General features: G+C 45.7%; 3 protein-coding genes across 3 annotated transcripts; all 3 read left to right on the forward strand.

Moving 5' to 3' along the window:
• LOC8083550 (putative anthocyanidin reductase) lies at positions 10,495-12,894 on the forward strand. The gene is made up of 5 exons (XM_002444473.2): positions 10,495-10,691; positions 10,863-11,035; positions 11,445-11,669; positions 11,896-12,278; positions 12,421-12,894. Exons 1-5 carry the CDS (start codon positions 10,565-10,567, stop codon positions 12,578-12,580), a joined length of 1,068 nt encoding a protein of 355 aa, XP_002444518.1. The 5' UTR covers positions 10,495-10,564; the 3' UTR covers positions 12,581-12,894.
• Positions 13,342-15,219, forward strand: LOC8083551 (probable carboxylesterase 2). The gene has a single exon (XM_002444474.2). It carries the CDS (start codon positions 13,998-14,000, stop codon positions 15,000-15,002), a length of 1,005 nt encoding a protein of 334 aa, XP_002444519.2. The 5' UTR covers positions 13,342-13,997; the 3' UTR covers positions 15,003-15,219.
• Positions 15,683-17,280, forward strand: LOC8083552 (probable carboxylesterase 2). The gene has a single exon (XM_002444475.2). It carries the CDS (start codon positions 15,928-15,930, stop codon positions 16,918-16,920), a length of 993 nt encoding a protein of 330 aa, XP_002444520.2. The 5' UTR covers positions 15,683-15,927; the 3' UTR covers positions 16,921-17,280.

The following is a 23,643-nucleotide window of genomic DNA, read 5'->3' on the forward strand; positions in this document are numbered from 1 at the left end:
CTATGTGATCCAAAGAGGGAGACTATGACCAAGAGATCACCCTCGTGTTTCTCCTAGGCGACATGTGCGGGAAAGCCAAGCCGCTAGCACACAACCCTCCCTCCCACTTTTTGTTTTGCTTTCACCGAAGTGTGCCGCTGGATCCCCGTGCGGTTATGATGAAAACAGTGACAATGACCCCTTCCCTACCACGGTGGGCTAGATCCACGATGGGGAGAAGCTAATCCGATGTGTTGTAGTGTGCATCCGTTGTTTTTCTCACGTTCTTCCTCGTGCTGAGTTCTGGTTAGTGGTTCGTCATTGAGCTACCAGTGGGTGTGGCCACAGTCTGCGTGCATCCATGGGCTTTGCCAGTGGGTGTAGGCATAGCTTTCCCTAGTGACCTAGAGATCGAGACGTGCGGTGGAGGAAGGTTGCAGGGGTGGCACGTGGTGGTCGCCGGTGACTCGATCTTATCCAGCTTCGCTACATGCATATCTGACGTTTTCTCACCTAGATCTAGCAACCCTATGCTCGGAGCTTGCCATTGACAATCACGATGAAGGGGCTGTCTTGATTGTTATTAGTGCAAATTCTAACCTTCAAACGGTTGGTGAGTAAACAAGAATAAAAGGAGTACCAACATGGTTTCTTGCATGGTGTAGAGGTGAGGCCGTGGGAGCACCCGGATGCTACTGTAGCTGCTTTGTATGGGAGAAGCGCTCATAGGTCTAGAGGATGTAGGCAGATGGCCGAACCTCATTAAAAGTAGCGATGCAAACTTTCTATTTTTTAAAATTATCACTAGTTTTCTGGTAGGGGTGCAAACCCCTCCTGTTCTATTAAAAATATTGTTCCTCGATACTGTTATCACTTGTGTATTTTCTTCTATAGTTTTTATATTTTTGTGTTCTTTGTTTCGTAGATCTATAGAGTCTACATCTAACAAGATAACAAGTGGTATCAGATCCTATAGTCAGAAAACCTCAAAGTTTAGGGGTCATATGATGACAAGAGAGCCCGTGATTATTGGAGGGAATGTGATGCCTAAGTGAGAAAGTGTGAATTACGTCAATTGAAAACCAAAGCCCGAAACCATTTTATAAAAAACCTCCACTAGTTCTATCTAGATGTCACTAGATTTTTTTAACTGTTGTTATTTCTAATGTAAAAAAAGTTTTACACCCTAAGTTCAAAGCTTCTCGACTACCCTAGCAAGCTAGACTAAAAACGTGAAACTCACACATAGAATGCAATAAGTAAATTTTAAAAAATAAATGACTTAGAGAACACAAACTCCAGCACGATGATGTTTTTTATGAGGTATCAGAAAGCTCACACTTTCCACATACTGGTCCTCACTGTCACTGGAGCCTTTGCATGGATGTCCTAATTTTCACTTAGGCGCATATGATGACTAGAGCACAAATGAATGAGACTCAACTCAACTATGACTTCCTCAAGCTCCAACTCTCTATAAGTGGTTGGCCAAGGGGGTATATATAGCCCACAAGCACCAACTAGGCTACAAAAGCCAGATGTACCAGATAGTAGCTCTGGGCCTTGTTTAGTTCATCCTAAAAACAAAAAACTTTTCAAGATTCTCGTCACATCGAAACTTGCGGCACAAGTATGGAGCATTAAATATAGATAAAAACAAAAACTAATTACACAGTTTACCTGTAAATCGCGAGGCGAATATTTTAAACCTTGTTACTCCATAATTGGATAATGTTTGTCAAATAAAAACAAAATGCTACAGTGTCAAATTTCAAAAAAAAATGGATCTAAACAAGGCCCTGGTGAATAGGAGTGGTTCCTATGCGCACCAACTAGCTCATTTTGACAATTTAAAATAATCTCTGGTGGTTTATCCAATGCCCCGCGAATTAAGAGATCCTCGTGTTCAGTGGAAGTGCAACCCTCTCCGGATTGAAATGCTCGTGCATTCTCAGCTACACCCACTGCCACCGGAGAAATCTAGTGCACTGTTATGCCTTTAGCAGGCAACACCTAAGCTCCGGTGCATGCATCCAAAAGAGATCCAGTGCTCTGTTTAGCTTCATCCACCGTGCCACTATTGCAAATCTCTTTTAATAACTCTGGTAGTCTAGTAACCACACTGAATTATGTTGTGGCTGCTTCTTTCTCTTCCTTTGGACGTTCTCACCAGGGAACTCTGGTGACACCACCATAGAGCTCCGGTGCACACTGAAAGCTTGGGTGCACCTCTCCGCTCATCTGAGTGTATTTTTTTGTGTCCGCTTCACTTGTATGATGTCTTCAGTTTTTTGGATGTCTTCTAGGCTATGCAATGCTTCTCTTTAATCATCATTTGAGGTGAGTACTCGATCTTCACCGTAGCCTAGCTACCTCAAGTATACCTTGCATACTAGTAAACATTGTTAATCCTAATGGCTATGTTGTTAGTGAATGCACCCTTTTTTACATGTAAACAAATCTTCCATGTTCAATCAGGAAATTCACTGTTCAACTAGGTGATCCTCGTGTGTTCATTCAGGAACTAAACTTGTAGATAATCAATGCTAGCTTGCTTAATGAGTTTTCTTTGGTCCCTCTTTCAAATTTGGTTGAATTAATCACTGTTTCTTTCTGATTTTACATAAATCTGTATCTCTTATAAAGATATAAACCCCACTAGCAATATCTTGTCGTGCAAAGTGTCTACATCAGCATCCACTATAATATCCCACTAACATATTCAACTATCTCACCATGCAAAGTGTCTACATCAGCATATAACACATCCAACTAACATATGCCATTAGGTCTTCATTCAAGCTATTTATATTAGCAAACCATATCTTTTACTAACATATATTTAGTAGTCCACATCAGAATGCTAAAAATCATCCAGTAACGTGTATTATGATATTTATTCAATCATTTTAGTAAATATAAGTAATATAATTTTACCAACAATTTCCGCAGCAACGCACAAGACATTCTTGCAATTTGAAGCAAACAAGCTTTTATGATGAGTTGCTAAATATTTGCTCCAATTAAACAAATTTTCTCACCACATGTATGTGTGAGTTTTTGTTTTGACGAGGACTAAGATATTATATTCTTATTGACATATAGATTAGAGATGAACTTTTATATAGACGCACGACACGGTAGATGCTATGTTTGATGAATACCACATGGGGCCTCCAACTTTTTGGCTAGAGCCTTGAATGTCCCTGAGTTTATATATTAAAGCACACTAATTTCCAAACACAACATGTAAGTATCTACATCATTCTTCACTATTCTTCTCGCTAGCTTACCAATGCCAACTATTTATTACGTCATTCCTGACTAAATGCCACATCATTTTTCACTAACTTTCATCTCTCCACATACAAGATGCAGCAACTACTCCATATTTTAAAAAACTCAATCGTTTATGGAAGCAAATATGCGCGTATAGAGAGGCCTCGGGAAGTACGCATTCAATTTTCGAAATTCGAAATGAGCGCATAGTTTCAGATACAGCAAGACTGGATCGTATCGAAGAGACGACGACAAGTAAGCCACGTGGCATCATGTGGTTCGACCAAATTCAAATCTGGCCGCGCTCTCTACCTTTATATACGACCCCCACACTCCCAGTCGTTTAATTTTCCGGATGACCCATCGCCACTTCGCATTCGCTGCACCCCAGGCGAGCCGAGCGGAACCACATCGAAACGAGGAGGCGGCGGCCAAACGGCGGAGAGGCAGAGAGATCGAAGTGACAGGACAGGAGCACCGAGCACGGCCGCCGCCCACGGCGAAGAGAGCATGGACTTCCTCGCGCTCCCCCGCCGCGACCTGCAGGCGCTGTGCAAGCGCAACGACGTCCGCGCCAACATGACCAATGCTGCCTTGGCTGACGCCCTCCGCGCGCTACCCAAGGTAGGCACCCTCGCTTCCTCGATCCCACGCGGCAAGGTGGTAGCAGAGGAGGAACAAAGGGCCCCGATCCCACGCGGCCGTCGTGTTAAGGCCAAGGGCACCTCGAGCAAGCCTGTCAAGTTTGACGACAGCAATGATGAGAAAAAGGAGGAGCAAGAGGACGCACAAATCCTTGGCGTGGATCGGCGCGGAGGTGCCAGCCGGCGCGCTCAGGCGGCGCCTGCTGTAGCTTTGGCAGAAGCTAAGGTAGAGGAGGAGCAGAGGGGCCCTGTCACACGCGGTCGCCGTGCCAAGGCCAAGTCGACTGAGCTTGTCAGGCTATACGACAACAAGGAGGAGAGAAAGGAGGATATGATGCCGGAGGAAGAGAAGGGGGATGCGCCAGCAATTGCTGTGCGGCGGCGTGGTGCCAGCCGGTGTGCTTCTGCTCCTTCAGAAGCTCCGGCTATGAAGAGAAGCGCTGCTGGAAGTAAAGCTGAGGCAGGGGATGTGGCCGTGGGGGCAGTACCTATCTGCGCCACTCGTCCGCGTAAGCCGACGATGAAAGCAGCGGTGGCGGCAGCAGAGGAGAAGGCACCACGAAGAGCCACGAGGAGGGGCGGTGTGATGAGGACCCTTTTGCAGCATGAGGTGCAAGAGGAATCACAAGGTGAACTGAGAACTGAGGAGTGATTTCATCCCAATCAATGTGCACTAATTGAGGTGCTGCTTCTGTTGATGCTAATTTTGTTTGCCGAACCAGGTGTCTTCTCTGATGCAGAGGCTATGGGTGCACCGGATGTGGCTGTGGAAGCGGTACCCATCCGGGAGACTAACTGCCGTAAACCGACAATGAAAGCAGCAGCAGCTGCTGCTGCAAAGGCAGAGGAGAAGGCACCACCAAGAGCCACGAGGAGGGGCACAGTGATGAGGACCGTTTTGCAGCCGGAGGTACAAGAGGAACCACAAGGTGAGAACTGAGAATTGAAGAGTGTTTTCATCCCAATCAATGTGCACCAACTGAAATGCTACTTTTGTTGATTCCAATTTAATTCCTAAACCAGGTGTCTTCTCTGATGCAGAGGCTGTGGGTGCACCAGTTTCTTACCAGCGATGTGATGCTCTGAAAAAGTTGGCAAAGGAGTCTGATCCTCGAGAGGAAGAGTTAGATGAGGTGGACGCACCGAAACAAGACGAAGATCTAGGTGAGACATACACATGGGTGTGCGTGTTTCCATTTATTTTCTGATTCAGCTGTCTCTAAAGCTAATATAGATATATTTTGTTTTGTTTTGTATTGAATTTTCAGATGTGGTGATGATTGAGGATGAGAAGCTGATGGAAGAGACTTCAGGAGAAGAGATATCTATGACTGATCAGGAATGCACGGTTAATTCAGAAATGCAAGAAGAACAAGTGGACGATGAGAAGTGCCTTGCTCCTTTGGCAACCCAGGAGGACAAAGATCAAGGTGAGACATACATCAGTCAGGTTGCTGTAGAAGAGACCAATGAGGAGGTCAATACTGAAGATGCTCTTAGTTGTCAAGAGGAGGGTGTTGATAATGTGCTGCATGACTCGGTGGGTAACACTATTCTTCTTGATTGCTCAAGTGATGTCAGCTGGGTTGAAGTGGAGAAGGCAGGAAACATCACAAGTGAGATGCCCGAGAACCAAGCTGCATTGGATGAGAATGGTGATAAACTGAATGGAATGGTTATTGGTGACAACATGTCCCAAGCCACAGTATCAGATAAAGTTGTTCAAGAAGAAAAGAGAGTACTGATCATCGATGAGATACTGCAGGGGACAGATGGCATGCATGACATGGAGGATGATCAGTGTGAAACTATTTTTGTTGAAGCTGACAACCTGCCAGAACAAGTGACAGACTGTGAAATTGCTGTGGAGGAGAACACAACACTGATAGTTGATGAACAGATGGAAGTGGAAGTGCCAAAACTCACAGGGACAAACATTGAAGTTATTGAGGAGAAGACACCACCGGGAGTTGATGAGAAGCAAAAGAGCACAGTTACAATGGATACAGATGTCGTTGATAATCATTTCAAAACTGATGTTGTTCATGCCGATGAACAGATGGAAGTGGAACTCACTGAGACAGATGATGAAGTTGTTGAGGAGATGGAGACGCCACTGGTAGTTGATGAGAAGCAACAGAGCACAGTTACAAATAATGGAGTTATTGTGGATGATCATTTCAAAACCCATAGTGCTCATGCTGATGAACATAAGGAAGTGGTAACTACTGAAGTGCCAGAAGTCATAGGGACTGATAGTGAAATTGAGGAGAAGACACCACTGATAGTTGATGAGAAGAAACAGAGCACAGTTACAATGGATGGAGATGTTGTCTTGGATCATCTCAAAACTGACATTGCTCATGCAGATGAACAGAAGGAAGTTATAGGTATAGTTACTGAAGTGCCATATGAAGTAACAGGGACTGATGATGAAGTTGTTGAGGAAAATGCAGTTATGATTACTGAGGACATGTCAAATAAGAGGACTGTACCAAATATCACACATACCATGGATGAATGTTTAAAGGAAAACAATTTTGGAACTGATTTTGGTCATGGCAATGAGCAGATGAAAGCAACACAAGAAGGGGGTGCTCGGAAGGAGAATGCATTGCTTGATGAAGTCGCAGAGTCCCTGTCCAAGAACGCTATCACCATGGAGCCATCAGTGTGCAAGAATAGTAGTGAGAAGAACACTGCTGAACCCATGGCAGTGCTAGAAGAGAAGGGAGCGAAGGTTGCAAGTGAATCCGAGGATTTGACTAAGCTTAGCCTAGGGCAGCTCAAAGCCAAGATCAAGGAGAAACTAAACGCCAAGAAGGTAATGAACCAATTCCACTCCATCTATGCAGTCTTTCCGTATATGATTTGAATACTGAACTGGCTTGTAACATGCAGAACAAAGAAGCAAAGAAGAGGGTGGCGCTTGCCAGGGTGGACGAGAATGTTTGTCGATCCCACTCAAAGGGGCAGCAGCAGAACCTGAATCTGCAACAGCATTAACCTGGACGAAGCTGGCTCTGAACTCTGATATCTCACGTGTGCGTCCAAATAGCATGCAGTTTGGTGAAACCAGTATTTCTCCTAAAGTCCTACCTTGTGTGAGTTGTTATGTGCGTTTACCTGTTTGCATGGAGAGGCCTAAAGCGATTCGGCTATATTTTGTCCAAAATCAATCATAGACCAGCACCCAGCATTGACCTGTGAGGTTTGCCGGTGTTGGTTAACTGTCTTATTTTGAACTCATTGAGAAAACCTGCTTGCTTATAGCTCGTGCAATATAGCAAATTAGTATCAGATTGTATGGAAATGCACATCATCTACATCACTTGCTCGAAGCAATATCCTATTTTTTGTGTATGCAATAAGTTAACTGTAAGCTGATTATTTCTTGTAATCTGTTCCCTAACAATCCCATCCTGAGGTTTGCTGGTTTGCTGGTTGTTATTCAGCTCGCCTTTGTCAGGAACTTTGAAGGTATATAATAACAGAGATTTGTCACTGTGTTTGGCTGGCCGGTTCCTCCCAAAGAAGAATGACTTATAATTTATGATGGAGGGATTATTTCCAACCGTTGATATATTAGTAATTTTATTATTACTGCAGTCATCTATCTCTGATTGACAGTCCAGATTCCAGAGCTACACTGCTTTAATTACTGCACCTATCTTGGATTCTTCTAAAGCTACAGACTGTGATTTATGCATCTAGGTCATTCATTTGGTGATTTGTGTGTCCAAACAGAAATGTGTTTGATTTTTACATTGTGTCAATCCACAACATAGAAAAAAAAATTAAGGATTTGGGTTGTAGTCCCGCTGTTTCTACATGCATCTCATAGGGTGATGAAAAAGATTGTTTCTGTTTGATAAAACCAGATGAGAACTCTTGCAGTCCTACTTACTACTTTTGTTTCGGTGTTTGCTCTTTTTTCACGTTTTTTTGGCTTATACACAATATCCTGGCCTGCTGAAGAAATGAGAGAGGTTTGGTTGATTCACAGCATGTGCTTGGTCACTTTTTGAAATTACTATGCACCTTCTGGTTGGCACAACACGTGGTGCATTGCCATATGTCGTATAGAAATCATTGATGTCTCTACGGGAATTCTTTGGACTGCAGAGTTTACCCGTTGATTTGTCCCATCCCACCTTTTTACTCATTGATTCTCACCTCTTCTCTTTGTCTCGTTAATTACATATGTAACGAGGTTTTGGTAATGAGTGGGAACTTGCTAAATCACTCATTTTTAGAGGGTTGTTATTTATTTTCAAAGGTTTATTTAGGTGATTTCATTTCTACAATTATGAGTTGACATATATACAACTGGTCGTGCCATTTAACTTTCAAAAATGGTATCATGTTCGTTTTTTACTCCCTAAAGAACTGGAAGGGTTCAAGTATTTTTAAGACATCTACAGGCAGCTAGAATTATAGAAATAATAAAGCGTATAGTATATGATGATTGATGCTCTTGCTATTCCTTGATTTTTTTTTCGATCAATGCTATTCCTTGATTAGGTTCAGTTTTTTACATTGTGTTGGTTGGTTTCAGGAAGTGTCTTTAATAAAAGTAGAGATATGAGAATCATTCAGATGATACATTGTTAAATTAACATGTATAGTTATATAACTGCTAGCAGGAGAAAACAATGAGTCCCTTTGTTAAATCCCAGTAAGGTAGATTTATATATGATAATAAAACCTGGGACTTATCCTTTGTATGCAACTATTTAGGTCTAGAGTTGAGTGATCCACACACTCAAAAAATAAGATGGTTTGTGTCTCCAAAAACAAGAAGCCCTCGGTAAGTCTGCATGAAATGAAATGTTGTCCTTCCCTTATGTAGAGTTGTGATAGCAATATGTATATTCCAAGGCTAATGGTTTCCCTTGAAAAATGTTTTAAAGTCAAGTTTATGATGTTTTTTGACCAAAACAAATTTATGATGTTTGCAGCCTATGAGAGCCATTTGTTCCCTTTAGTGATAATCTCTATAACCTTCTTATATGGAGCTAGTACTTTAACTAAGCTATCTATTTTATATACTTCACAACTTGGTTATATATTCCTCCACCTCTGGCCGCTAATGTTTATTTAGACTATGTTTGGATGTTGTAGTATTAAAATACTATAATACTCCTTCTATTTTAAATTATATGATGTTATAATTTTCTAAATATAATATAATAGATTTTACTATGCACTTTTTGCAAAGGATGGGAGACTTATATTAAATTTTGACACAGTACGTCCCCAAATTACACATGAAAAAATTGAAATAAAAATACATAATATTTAATTCAAATTCTTTCATCGTCTTCTTCCCCAATGGCTTCCTCAAATGCCGGAACTAAAGTGTAGTCCTTATGCCAAACCCAATGATTAACCCCAAAACATTGACGTGTCGTAAGATCCAATGCTTTAGAACCAGTCCAAAATACATCTAAATCATTAAAAGACGACATAGGATGCAGGTTCATCAAGTTGAAACCTTGATTTCCTCTTTGTGACCATTGAAGATAGATCGGTGACCCGAAGACGCTGTCCTCGTAGGGTCTTTTCGGTGAAATCGGTGCCTGCAATGGTGATCTCATCGTGGCAATCACCTTAGCGATCCCGATCGAAAATTATCTGATCTCGTCAAAAAAAAAATATTTGGACTCAACCCCAAGACATTAGAAAACTACATAAAAAGATGGGTCCCCTCTCCCTCTTATCTCCGGCAGACACACCGGAGAGAAAGAAGGAGATAGGCCCTAAGCGCAATGGCAGAGTGAGGAGCAGGCAAGCGGTGCCGATTCTACCCTAGACGGTGGCGGCTCTCTAGTTTACTTACTATGCACTTAGATATGCACTATGTCTAGATAGATAATAAATATAAATATGTCTAAAAAATAAAAATATCTTATATTTTAGAAACTTTAGTTTTTCGAAACATTTCCTTTTTTTTCAAAAAGAAATAAAATAATGGTTTATAGAAAAAAAAGGTCTAAAGTGAAGTATTTTAAGCTTCTAAAAAATTACAGTTTTAGTAATACTATTGCATTCAAAACTGCAAGTCAACAACAACACTATTTTTAAGAGTATTTTTTGGCCGCACATGAGTTTTGACTTGGCTTCTCGCACTATTTTACCTTTCTCTTTCGGACACCAGCCACAAGTCCCCGGCCGCCGTAAGACGGTCAACTTTTGGTATCCTGCTTAATCTCATGGGTATATATATATATATATATATATATATATATATATATATATATATATATATATATATATATTATTTTATACTTTCTTCATTTCAAATTGTAAATCATTTCAAGAATCTTAAAAAGTCAAAGCTCAAATTTGACCAAAAATTATAGAAAAAATTATAATGTTTTATGACATCAAATAGATATACTATGAAAATATAATTAATGAAAAATCTAATGATATTTAGTTGAAATTATAAATGTTATTATGCTACCGTATAAATTTGGTCAAACTTATCGTACCGTATAAATTTAGTTAAATTTGAGATACTTTAACTCTCCAATATTCATGGAATTAGTTGCAATTTGGATGAATGGAGTACCCGGCCGGCCCAGCTTTCTCACGCCAGAGCAAACCCGGTCCAATCCAAATCCAAACACTGTTACCATTCACATTGAGAGGCAGCCATGGCCGAAAACGAGAGCAGCGGAGTGCGGGTGTGCGTCACCGGAGGCGCCGGGTTCATCGGCTCCTGGCTCGTCAAGAAGCTCCTCGAGAAAGGCTACACCGTCCACGCCACCCTGCGGAACACCGGTGCGTCAAGCGTCATGCGTGCCGTGACCTCCTCCCTCGTTTGATGGCGGCTCACCGGCTCCATCCGCGCGTCATGGCGAAACACGCCGAAAGGCAAAACGAGTGTGGATCGGCTCTTGTTCGTCAGTGTGTGGCTGCTTGATTCGGATATTCGTCTGCTGGTGGCTGCAGGAGACGAGGAGAAGGCAGGGCTGCTGCGGCGGCTGGTCCCCGGCGCGGCGGAGCGGCTGCGGCTGTTCGACGCTGACCTCTTCGACGCCGCCACCTTCGCGCCGGCGATCGCTGGTTGCCAGTTCGTCTTCCTCGTCGCCACACCATTCGGGCTCCAAGACGCCGGCTCCAAGGTGAAAGTTCGCCATCGCTCTCGCTTTCATTGTTATTCAATGAGTCATGGTCAGGCGCCGTGCTGCTGTCTCTTCTTTAGTTGTGGAAAAGAACACGGTTTTTTTTTCGTCATACGTCGTCACTCTCTCCACCATTGGATTCGCATTGAGAAATGTGCAAACACACATCTCAAAACAGATTCGCATTGAGATGTATGTTTACACATGCTCTTGAGGACAAAAATAACTTTACCTTGTGGAAAATTACTGTCCTTCCAAAGTAAAAATTTGAGATTGAAGCGATAGACATCGAAGAAGGATTGTGAACACAAGAAACATCTTGGCGGTTCTTCTGGTGCTATTTGTCTATCTTGTTTTCTCTATCTATCTGAAGCGAAATCTTGTCGTGCCGCCGACCGCCTTGTGGCAGTATAAGAGCACGGCGGAAGCTGTAGTGGACGCGGTGCGCGCGATCCTCCGGCAGTGCGAGGAGTCCAGGACGGTGAAGCGAGTGATCCACACCGCCTCCGTATCGGCCGCTTCGCCGCTGAAGGAGGAGGAGGTCTCCGGCGTCATCGGGTACAGAGAGTTCATCAGCGAATCTTGTTGGACTTCGCCCGACGTTGACTATCCTCTCCGAAGCGCACACTTCGATGTAAGTAGCGAAGCTTCTTCTGATCTCTGAACTGAACGCCAGAGGACAATTTTGCTGATTACTCTGTTTTTATTTCTATGAAAAAAATGACCTATTCTATTATGCGTATGTATCAAACAAAATCCTGAATTTGTGTAGAGTGTAGACTCGTAATAGCTCCCTTAATTTTTAGTCAAACATGTACTATATATTTCAATTAACTGATAAATCTGACGGCCATTTGCAGAAGTACATACTGTCCAAGGTGCAGTCAGAGCAGGAACTCCTGAGCTACAACGGCGGCGAGAGTCCGGCGTTCGAGGTGGTGACCTTGGCCCTGGGCCTCGTCGCCGGCGACACGGTCCTTGGCCGCGTCCCGGAGACGGTGGAGAGCGCCGTGTCGCCCGTGTCCCGGAACGAGGCCTACTTCGGGCTCCCGCGCATCCTGCAGCAGCTCCTGGGGTCGCTGCCGCTGGTGCACGTCGACGACGTCTGCGACGCGCTCATCTTCTGCATGGAGCGCCGCCACTCCATCGCCGGCCGATTCCTCTGCGCCGCCGCGTACCCGACCATCCACGACGTGGTTGGCCACTACGCCAGGAAGTTCCCTCACCTCGACATCTTGAAAGAGTAAGATCAAATTCAAATGCCTTCACAGCATCATCACCCTGCACAAGAAGTCATGAACACAGACTATGAATGATTTTGCTCTATCGGGATATCTGACATGGTGATTTTCATTTTCTGTTGCGATTGATTGGATCTGCGTCAGGACGGAGGCGGTGGCGAGGGTGCAGCCTGACGGGGACAGGTTGGGCGAGCTGGGTTTCGTGTACAAGTACGGCATCGAAGAGATTCTTGATAGCAGCGTTGCCTGTGCGGCGAGATTAGGTTGTCTTGATGCAACCAAGCTCAGCATGCAGAAAGGATAAAGCTGGAAGGTTAATCATAGCAGCACGAGGAACTTGCGTTGTTCATTTTTTCAATTTACACATCGCAAATTCGGAACTAGACAAACTTAAATAAAACAAGAGGTAAACCAGGGCGAACTGATACGCGTTGAGTTAGCCTAATTTAGTCCACTTGTGTGCAGTGTTCAAAATTTTCCCAATTTTTTGTGGCTTTTGGTAATTTCGGGGTGGTCAAAAGAAAAATCCGAAATCTCATATTATGCTAATGTATGAGCTCTGTTGTAAATATATAGCTCGACTTAGGTTTTCTATTATTTGCGTTGCATATTCTTTTACTCAATATTTTTCATAAATCACTAGAATCGTTGCCAAACGCCAAGCTAACTGGCTTTGTTATTTGCGGAAACTAACTAGTTCCTGTTTAGAACTTGCAGTAATTTCGGATTTTTTTCTGGGTGATTGAAAGCAAGTAGCTTTCTTTTAGGAAAAAAATCTGCGTAACTCCCTCAACTATACTAGATGGATTACTTCACCGCTCGAATTATAAAACCGACCCTAAACTTTTGAAAACCGGTCAAATAACCTTCTCAAATGGTTTTTGGACAGTGGTTTTGCTACAGCAATGATGGTGATTTTGTCTTTTTTTTTTATTTTTGTTGAATCTTTGAAAATTTATAGTAAATCAAAGAAAACTCATAAAATGAAAAATCTAATTTTACTAGACTCTACATGAGTAGATCTACACACTGAACATATAATATCATATGTTTTAGTACAAAGTTTTTGCCATGACTTTAGATCTATGTTTTTCTGTAATTAATTAGAATAATTCATATCTACAGTTTCTACGGTCCAATTGTGATGTAAATTTTATGATGGACTAATTATTGTATGATTGTACTATAGTAAAAATTTCATACTCATTACAATAATTAGCTCACCATAAAAAACTTCATCACAATTGATAAGTAGAAAGCTATGAATTATTCCAATTAATTACAGAAGCATAGATCTAAAACTACAACAAAAATTTTAAACTAAAACATACCATATTATATGTTCACTTGTAGATCTAATCATATCAAGTCCAAAAAAAAGTTTTTTTTCCATTTTTTATGTGATTACTATGAGTTTTTCAAAGATTCAACTAAAATAAATAAAAAAGAAAAATATAAAACCGTCTTAAAAACTGCTTCTGCTTATAACAGGGCTAGAGAGGTAAGATGAACGGTCTTAAAAGTTAAGGGGGGTGTTTTTCCCGGTTTTAGAGTTCAGTAAGGAAAAGCGAACTTTTGCGAAAGTTGAAAGAGTTCAGTAAGGAAAAACTCGTACTAAGCTTGTACACGTCTTGAAATACCCTCGCCACGGCTCACCCCTCCGCCGCCACAAATCCGATAACCACCACGTCGCCATCATCGCGCCACCACGCACAGTCGACATGGATCCCGACGCCGAGGTCACGTTCGAGTTCGCCCCCGTGATCCGGCAGTACAAGAGCGGCCGCGTGGAGCGCCTGCTCCCCGTCAACCCGGTCCCGCCCTCCGTCGACGCCGCCACCGGGGTCGCCTCCAAGGACGTCACCCTCGACCCGGCCACGGGCCTGTGGGCGCGCCTCTACCTCCCAGTATCCGCGCGCCACCCCGGCGGCGACAGCGACAGGCGTCGACGTCGTCTCCCCATCGTGCTCTACTTCCACGGCGGGGGGCTAGTGGTCGGGTCCGCGGCCGACGCGCCCGAGCACGCCTTCATGAACCGCCTCGCGGCGCGCGCCGGCGCGCTCGCCGTGTCCGTGGAGTACCGCCTGGCGCCCGAGCACCCCGTCCCCGCCTGCTACGACGACGCCTGGGCCGCGCTCCGGCTGGTGGTGACGCCGGCGCCGGCGGCCGACCCGTGGGTCCGCGACCACGGCGACGTGGCGCGCGTGTTCGTGCTCGGGTTCAGCGCCGGCGCCAACCTCGCGCACAACCTCACCCTCCGCGCCGGCTCCGAGCCGGACGTCCTCCCCCGCGGCGCCCGGGTGCTGGGGATGGCGCTGCTGCACCCGTTCTTCCTGTCTCCGCCGCCCCCGGCGGCGGCGGCGGGGGACGAGGTAGCGAACTACGCGTGGGTGCGCGCCAAGCTAGCGGAGATGTGGGAGTTCGCGTGCGGCGAGGGGCGGACGGCGGCGGGGCCCGACGACCCGCGCGTGAACCCGCTCGCGGACGGCGCGCCCAGCCTGAGGCGCCTCGGGTGCGGCCGTGTCCTGGTGTGCCTCGCGGACGACGCGCTGGTCGCCGAGGGCAAGGCCTACTACGAAGCGCTGCTGGCGAGCGGGTGGGACGCGGCGGACGCCGAGCTGCTGGACTCCGCGCCCGCCGACCACGAGTTCCACCTCCGCGAGCCCGACAGCGACAAGGCGGTGCTCCTCATGGACCGCCTGGTTGCGCGCATCACCGGGAGCTAGTCAAGTAGGAGCAGTAGGCCAGTAGTAGAACCGCACTCACGCGCGTCACCGGTCACCGGACCTGGCGCAAGAGCGTACGTGTGCTTGTGTGCTGAGTGCTGTACTGGCATTGACTGAACAATAATGTGATGTAGCATGTACTTACATGCTTAACATGTACTATCTACACCATCCAAAAGTGTTTCAAGATTCGTGTATTTTTACTCTCCTACTGCTACTTCACACTTCTCCGCTGCTGCTTCACATTACTGATTTAGATTGCACATATGTCAATGCAATGTTGAACGGTGAAGATAATAGGTGTTGAATATGTATGCACCAAAAAAAAAAGACTGCGTTCGTTGCATCCAGTGGAATGTGTTTAGTTCCGAAAAAATGAAAAGTTTTCGGTACTGTAGCACTTTCGTTTGTTTGTGATAAATATTATCCAATCATGGACTAACTAGGATCAAAAGATTCGTCTCGTGATTTACAGCTAAACTGTGTAATTAGTTTTTATTTTCGTTTATATTTAATGTTTCATGGATGTGCCACAAGATTCGATGTGACGGAGAATCTTGAAAACTTTTTGGTTTTCAGAAACAAGCCCTAGATAAGAAAAGGTCATGACGTTGACTGGTTATTGGTAGGCTGCGCAGCCAGCGATTGTTTGCTGAATAACCTACTCCCGTTTGATGCTTTGGCTTGAAGGAAAGGTTGAGAGGAGGGGCAAATTTCACCAAAATCAGCATGTGAGAGGCGTATAGCAACTTGCAAGCAAAGATTAGTTACGGAATACTAGCCCAACTAGTACTTCACCGAACGGCTCTGCTGTACCAGCTACCCTCTAACCACAGGTGAGGTGAGCTGTCCCGTTGCCCCTCCAAACCGCAGGTGAGGAGCAGTCGAACATCGTTGCCTGCTGCTCGGCCCAGCCAGATCTCCGATGGCCGCCGCACCCGTGGCCCCGCCGCCGGCGTCCGCGGACGACGAGATCGTGTACGAGTCCATGCCCTGCATCCGCGTCTACAAGAACCGCGTGGAGCGCTACTTCGGCACCGAGTTCGTCGCCGCGTCCACGGACGCCGCCACGGGCGTCGCCTCCAGGGACGTCGTCATCTCCCCCAACGTCTCCGCGCGCCTCTACCTCCCGCCGCGCCTCGACGACGGGAGCGCCGCCAAGCTCCCCATCCTCGTCTACTACCACGGCGGCGGCTTCTGCCTCGGCTCCGCCTTCAACCCCACCTTCCACGCCTACTTCAACACCTTCGCGGGCCTCGCCAACGTCCTCGTCGTCTCCGTCGAGTACCGTCTCGCCCCGGAACACCCCGTCCCCGCCGCCTACGCCGATTCCTGGGACGCGCTCACCTGGGTCGTCTCCCACCTCGCCGCCGACGACTCCGACAACCGGGACCCGTGGATCGCGGGCCACGCCGACTTCTCCCGCCTCTACCTGGGCGGCGAGAGCGCGGGGTCCAACATCGCGCACCACATGGCGATGCGCGTCGCCACGGAGGGCGGGCTGGCGCACGGCGCCCGGATCCGGGGCCTCGTCATGATCCACCCTTACTTCCTGGGCACCGACAAGGTTCCCTCCGACGACCTCAGCCCGGAGGTGCGCGAGAGCCTGGGGTCCCTGTGGCGCGTCATGTGCCCGACCACCACGGGGGAGGACGACCCGCTCATCAACCCGTTCGTGGACGGCGCGCCGCCGCTGGCGTCCCTGGCGTGCAGCCGCGTGCTCGTGTGCGTCGGCGAGGGCGACGTGCTCCGCGACCGCGGCCGCAACTACTACGACCGGCTCACGGCCAGCGGGTGGCCCGGCGAGGCGGAGATCTGGCAGGCGCCAGGCAAGGGACACACGTTCCACCTCCTGGAGCCAAGCTGCGACGAGGCCGTCGCGCAGGACAAGGTCATCAGCGACTTCCTCAACCGCTGACTCGCCTCGCCGGCGGTGGCTGGTGGCGTTGTTGGATCAAATTTAGCTTCGTTCATTGTATACTCGGAGATCGGAATAACTGCAGCTTCGTCGTCGCAGATGAAGATTGCTGGCGCTACACTACTTACTTTACTTCTATAGTAGTACATTTCAGGTTCAGAGTTGTGTTTGTATTCTTTGAAATTGGGTGTAAGGATGGATGAAGGGGGATTTGCCATTGTTAGTAGGCAATGGTGCTCATGTATTGCACCTGGTAATTTGGGGATGACGATACAGTCATAGTGTCATACAGATGAAATTATACTTGTTGGACACACAGAATTTTGTTGAAACATGTATTTATTCCATCTTTTACTAGCACAACTGAAGTGGAAATCGCGCCTTATATTATTTGTACCAGCTATTGCTCATGGAACCAGTTCTCAATTTTGGTCCAAATGTCAGCTGAACTTGCCAATTCTCAGACACAGAATTTGGAAACATTGATTCCATCTTTTACAAGATGGTGCCTATTTTATTTGCAGCAGCTATTGCTCAAGGAATTACTCTTTTTTTTTTTAGAATTACACAGTACAATGCAGTGAATTGGAGTACAAATTTCAGCTGGGTTCGATTGCTAAGATACCCCTACAAACAAATCAAAGAAGAAAGAATTGGCAAGTTCAGCTGTTCATACATTTGTCAACTAGGCTGGCTCACATGGGAAGATGCCTTTGCATACATTTTTATGTGCTTATTATACTGTTTTGTTCTTTTCTAGCCTCTTCTGCTTCCCATGTTGGCCTTGTTTAGTTCTGAAAAAAAATTCGAATTTCGCTATTGTAACACTTTCGTTTGTATTTGATAAATATTGTCCAATCATGAACTAAATAGGATAAAAAGATTTGTCTCGCAATTTACAGACAAACTGTGTAATTAGTTTTTGTTTTCGTCTATATTTAATGCTTCATGCATGTGCCGCAAGATTTGATGTGATAGGGAATCTTGAAAACTTTTTGGATTTCAGGGTGCAGTCTATGTCGAGAGGATGATGATGAAGGCTGAAAGTCAATGATGGCTCGGTACACAAGTATTTTGACTTTTCAGTTTCACAGATGCCAGAGAAGCTACAGGATAATATAAAAGACATATCATCCTATTAAATTACTGCATTGCCTTCTCTTTGTTTGTTTCTTCGTTAGTTCAGTTTTTCTTGTTTCCATATAAAGGTTTCTTTTGGGGAAGCCTTCACATTTTCTGGGCTTCGTTTTTAATTGGGCCCATTCGATTTCTTTGTGAGCACTATCTTCCCTGCCAAGAGGCCATATCTATTTGGTCTGCATGCGTCCAACTCCCCGCTCAGCATGGACAAGGCCTTCGTCGTCAAGCATTCTCTCAGAAATCAGAGGTCCATTGTCAATCAGCCAACTGAAATGTGCATGTGCAAGGAACATTTAACCAACTAAAAACAGCACTTGTCAGTACAATTGTTTGTAGATAATAATTAGCTGTTCTTTTAGTCCATGCACTGAAGGTTGACTCTGATTTCCAAGCTAAGTTTGATGGGCTTTCAACCGTGGCAATTGTTCAATGTTGGTTATCTGTGGGTTTAGTCTCTGATGAAATGTCATAAAAAATATTCTGACTTCTGAATGAAGGATACTGTTTGGTAAAGCATCGGCACATGCATCTCAAAAAACATGAGAATAATACACAACGACTGGTGCTCTTTAGTTTGATTATCTGAAATCTCAGTAAGAAAAGAACGGATACTCTTTGGATTTTTCAGCTCAAAGTGTCGGTCTTTTCAGAGTCCGCAAGCAATGCAATGAAGCACTTTTCTTTGGCTACCATAGATATATTTAGGGGAGCGGCATTAAAGTAGCCCATTTAAAATTTACATATGCCGCAGTTGCTCTACTGACCTCTCAATATGTTTATCGACAACTTTTAGATGATTCTCAACTAAGTTAGATTTCGTAATGCACCAAATTTGGACAACTTTTTTCCTTGAAAAGAGCCAATTTAGACGGACTAAAGTTGATTCCAATGCTATATATATATTCAGGGTACCTATATGACAATCTCATTTTAAGAGCATGACCAACAATTTGTAGAACAACTGTCTAACTCTTTTTTTCGGCAAAATGGAAAAAAGAGAGAGAGCATTTTGACAGTTTTGTATCTGAACTTTCTAGAGATACGCACTTGGTAAATCTCACATCCAACTCCCTGATATGGTTGGCTGGGTTGCAACAGTGGGTGGATTGGAGGTGGTGGGTTTGATTCTACTCATATTTGGGAGGCGAAAGCAAAAAAAAAAAACAGCTTCTTACTCAGTTTACACACTCGATATAATCTGTGATTTGGCAAGTGTCTTTTTAAGGAGCTCTTTGAGATGTTTCTTACATCATATACTTTACAAAAGGATTGTTTGTATTTAAACAAAAAATAGTATACCAAATGCTATGTTTCAAAAGGGGAAAAATTTTCCATTGTCACGTAATGGCATTCTTACTGAAGCAAACTATTAACTTATACACCTTTTTTCAGACACAAAGCATCTATTAGCAAACCAATTTGCAGAAGACAAAAAACTCCCATTACTTTGTAGCAGATGAAGATTATTCTAAAAAGGTTTGCAGGAAATGGTCTTTTCTTACTATAGATATAGGGTCTACATATACTTTAGAGTATAGAAAAGATTGACACAATTTAGGAAACTTCTCATTTTGAAAAGAAGGCAAAAAAATGATATATCGATGCTAGAACTTGCAATGAGAGAATGGCATATCTCCATCTATCGCCTATTAAATTTGCATGAAAAATTGCCTCTACTCACCACAAATGGTAGTTGTACTTCTTTGTCTTGATCTATAAGCGGGTGATGAATTGCTTTTGCTCTTAGGATAACTAGAGCAAACTCTTTGAAAACTGATTTGCATCTCTGAACTGAATGCGAAATATTCTTGAAGATGATGTAATTTCACATAATCGAAATTTCCCAACACATTGTAACAATGATTTCCATGAAGAAGGGTAATTTGAGCTGATCTCTCATACTTTCCAAAATGTTCAGAATGTTGTTAGTCTTAGGCAAAATGACATTTAAACTGAATCAGCAGGCCATAGCAAAAGGACAATGAAACATGAGATGATCCAGATCCTCCTCAACATTCAGAGTGCAAAAGACACAATGTGTTGGGACAATTGTTGCTTGAATTGTGCAAAAGACACAATTGTTGCAACACATGGGCTTCGGGAGAAGATGGACAGACTGGATATCAGCAATACTAGCGACAGCTAGTACCAAGATTCTGCTAAATGGTGCTCCAGGGAGATGAGTGTGCCACGCGCGAGGACTCCACCAGGGAGACCCCCTTTCCCCAATGCTATTTGTGCTCGTAATGGAAGTCCTCAACCGTATGCTCCAGTGGCTGGATGCCGAAGGCCACCTTGCACAACTTGGGATTGCTGGAAGGGTGCAGCGAGTGAGCCCCTATGCAGATGACCTAGTTCTCTTTGTTTCCCCAACGGAAGAAGATTTAACTGTACTCATGAAGGGTCGAGATGGCGGACTAGAGGGGGGTGAATAGTCCTTTCTAAAATTTACTACGCCGGCTAACCGAAACAAATGCGGAATTAAAATTATCGGTCTAACCAAGACTACACCCCTCTATCTAAGTTCTCTAGCACCTTATAAAAGATCCTAAACAAGCAAGCAAGGTGCTACCTTAGCAAGAGCTCACCTAACCAATTCTAGAAGCAAGGTCACACAAACCTATGCAACTAGTACTTTGCAAACTGGGGAAGCTCCTACTCAAACTAGTGAGGTAAAGCGCACAAAGTCTAAGCTCACTAGCAAGCTCAATAACAAGGCAACCAATGCCAAATTAGAGAGCGCAACTTACTTAGCTACACAAACTAAGTAATGTGACTAACAAGGTTACACAAACTAAATTAGTCACGCAAGGAGAACTACTTCTAGCTACACAAGCAAGAAGGTAACTAGCAAGCTACACAAAGCTAACTAATTACAAGAGCAACTACACAAGCACAAGTAAGTGAATGTAAGAACAAGCTTGTGTTAGGGACTTGCAAACCAACGGGAAGAACAAAGTTGACACGATGATTTTCTCCCGAGGTTCACTTGGTTGCCACCAAGCTACGTCCCCGTGTGTCGACCAACACTTGGTGGTTCGGCGGCTAAGAGGTGTTACACGAACCTCGTCCCCACTAGGACACCGCAAGAACCTACCCACAAGTGAGGTAGCTCAATGACACGCACAATCCAATAGAGTTACTCTTCACGATCCCCGCAGGGTGAGCACCGTACCCCTCACAATCTCTTCTCCGGAGCACCGCACAATCTCCTTGCGTGCTTCGACGGAGTCACAAGCCACCAAGCCGTCTAGGAGGTGGCAACCTCCAAGAGTAACAGGCTCCACCGGCTTGCAACACGAACACCTAGTGCCACTCGATGCAATCTCTCAATGCAACGCACTAGAATCGCTCACTCACACAATCGGATGATCACTATCAAGCATATGTGAGTTAGAGGCTTCACTAGCACTCCCCAAGCATGGACACTAAGTCCCAAGGGTGCTCAGCACCAGCCAAGGCCGGCCACCACTTCTATTTGTAGCTCCAAGAGCTAAACTAGCCGTTTCCCCTTCACTGGGCAAAACACGAGGGCACCGGACGCTCGCAAGGAGCCACCGGACGCTCAACCCCCAGCGTCCGGTGCTCAGGCGTCAGCCATGTGTCACTAGCCGTTTGAACTCGACCGTTGCCGCCAACGGCTACTGCGCACGCGCGCCTGCACAGCACCACCGGACGCTCTACTGCGTCACACCGGACGCGTCCGGTGCACACCGGACTCGTGCGCAGAGAGCTCTGCAAACTCGCACGGTCACCGGACGCACCCTAAGCGTCCGGTGCTCACCGGACTCAAGTGCAGAGAGGTTCGCCAAACCGCCCGCACACCGGACGCTGAGCACCGGACTCACTCCGGTGCGTCCGGTGCACACCTGCGCCACAGACACCACACCGGACGCTCTAGACCAGCGTCCGGTGAGTGTTTTCTCAGCGAGAAACACTTCCGCGACTTCTCCAAATTTCCCACCGGCGCAATAGAAAATATACATTTAATTTTCTCAAAAAACGCCGAATCCCGCTTCGCAAGCTCGGCGGGAGGGAGAGAGGAACCCACACGCCTCTCAACCCTAGGAACTCCACCTCCTTTGTAAATGTGCCAACACCACCAAGTGTAAACCACCATGTGCAAGTGTGTTAGCTTTTCACAAACATTTTCCCAAAGGAGTTAGCCTCTCAACTTGCCACGCCACTCGATCCTAACACGAATGCAAAGTTAGATCGCTCAAGTGGCACTAGATGACCGATATGCAAACAAGTTTGCCCCTCTTTATAGTACAGCCATCTATCCTAAATCCGGTCATAAACTTCTCTACACACCTATGACCGGTGAAATGGAAATGCCCTAGGTTATACCTTTGCCTTGTGCTTTCCATTCCATCTCCTCCAATGTTGATGCAACACATGCACCAACCAATCACCAAATGATATGATCCACTTCATATCATCACGTGACCGTATTGGTTCATCGATCTTGACCTCACTTGCTCTTCACCATTGCCTCGGTCCATCGGCGCCAAGTCTTGCTCAAGCTTCACCGTCACACGCGGTCCCTCGCTTCAAAGCCTCCGACTTGCCCTTCACTCTTGCAACCGGTCCATCAAGCCAAGCCTCATCTTGATCTTCTCCACCTTGGTCACATGACTCCATGTCATGTCTCATATGCAATGAGCTCCTCCATCATCACATCATCACCTGTGGACTAATCTCCTGTGTATCTCACATAAACACTATTAGTCCACCTAAGTTGTCACTCAATTACCAAAACCAAACAAGGACCTTTCAACTCAGCACAGCGCTGCAGCTATTTGGGGAGGCCTCGGGCCTGTTCTCTAACATGGACAAAAGTATCGCAACTCCAATCCACTGTGGGACTGATGAACTCGAAAGGCTTCAGCAGTTGCTTCAGTGTAAGATACAAGACTTCCCTTGCCGTTACCTGGGTGTCCCTTTGTCCTTGTTCAAGCTTAAGAAATGTGACGAGCAGCCTTTGATCGACGCCGTGGCTGCTAGGCTCCCCCTTTGGAAAGGAAATCTGCTCAACATAGCAGGCAGAACTGCACTGGTTAAGAGTACCTTATCTGTAATTCCAGTGCACTTGTCCATTGCCCTTTGCCTGTCTACCTCGGCAATCGAAAGCATCGACAAGCTTCGCCGCGGTTTCATCTGGTCAGGAACGGCTTCTGCCTCCGGGGGGCACTGCAAGGTCGCTTGGCCGATCTGCTGCAGACCGTGAGCCTTGGGGGGGGGCTTGGGGTCACCGATCTTCGTCGGACTGGATTGGCACTGAGGCTACGTTGGCCATGGTTGCGTCGGGTCGATCAGGGACGGCCATGGGCTGATTTGCCTGACCAGGAAAATGGGGACGTCATGGCTTTCTTCAATGCAGCAACTACCGCCGTCCTGGGAAACGGCGAATCCATTTTTTTTCTGGACAGACAGTTGGCTTCGAGGGGCAAGCATCAGGATCATTGCCCCAACTGTCTTTGAAGCAGTGCCCAAGAGAAAGTGGGGCGTCACCGTCGCGGAGGCGCTCAATAATCACGCATGGGTGCATCATATAATATGCGTTCACACTGTAAGATTGCT

Source organism: Sorghum bicolor, chromosome 7, assembly GCF_000003195.3.
Source record: "Sorghum bicolor cultivar BTx623 chromosome 7, Sorghum_bicolor_NCBIv3, whole genome shotgun sequence".
In the NCBI taxonomy this organism is placed as follows: domain Eukaryota; kingdom Viridiplantae; phylum Streptophyta; class Magnoliopsida; order Poales; family Poaceae; genus Sorghum; species Sorghum bicolor.

Excerpts from the sequence above, each read along its gene's own strand:
- LOC8083550 (XM_002444473.2), top strand. The coding sequence starts at position 10,565 with ATGGCCGAAAACGAGAGCAGCGGAGTGCGGGTGTGCGTCACCGGAGGC. Across the intron at positions 11,036-11,444 it reads TCCAAGACGCCGGCTCCAAG|TATAAGAGCACGGCGGAAGC; the intron begins GTGAAAGTTCGC and ends GCCTTGTGGCAG. Across the intron at positions 11,670-11,895 it reads TCCGAAGCGCACACTTCGAT|AAGTACATACTGTCCAAGGT; the intron begins GTAAGTAGCGAA and ends GGCCATTTGCAG.
- LOC8083551 (XM_002444474.2), top strand. The coding sequence starts at position 13,998 with ATGGATCCCGACGCCGAGGTCACGTTCGAGTTCGCCCCCGTGATCCGG.
- LOC8083552 (XM_002444475.2), top strand. The coding sequence starts at position 15,928 with ATGGCCGCCGCACCCGTGGCCCCGCCGCCGGCGTCCGCGGACGACGAG.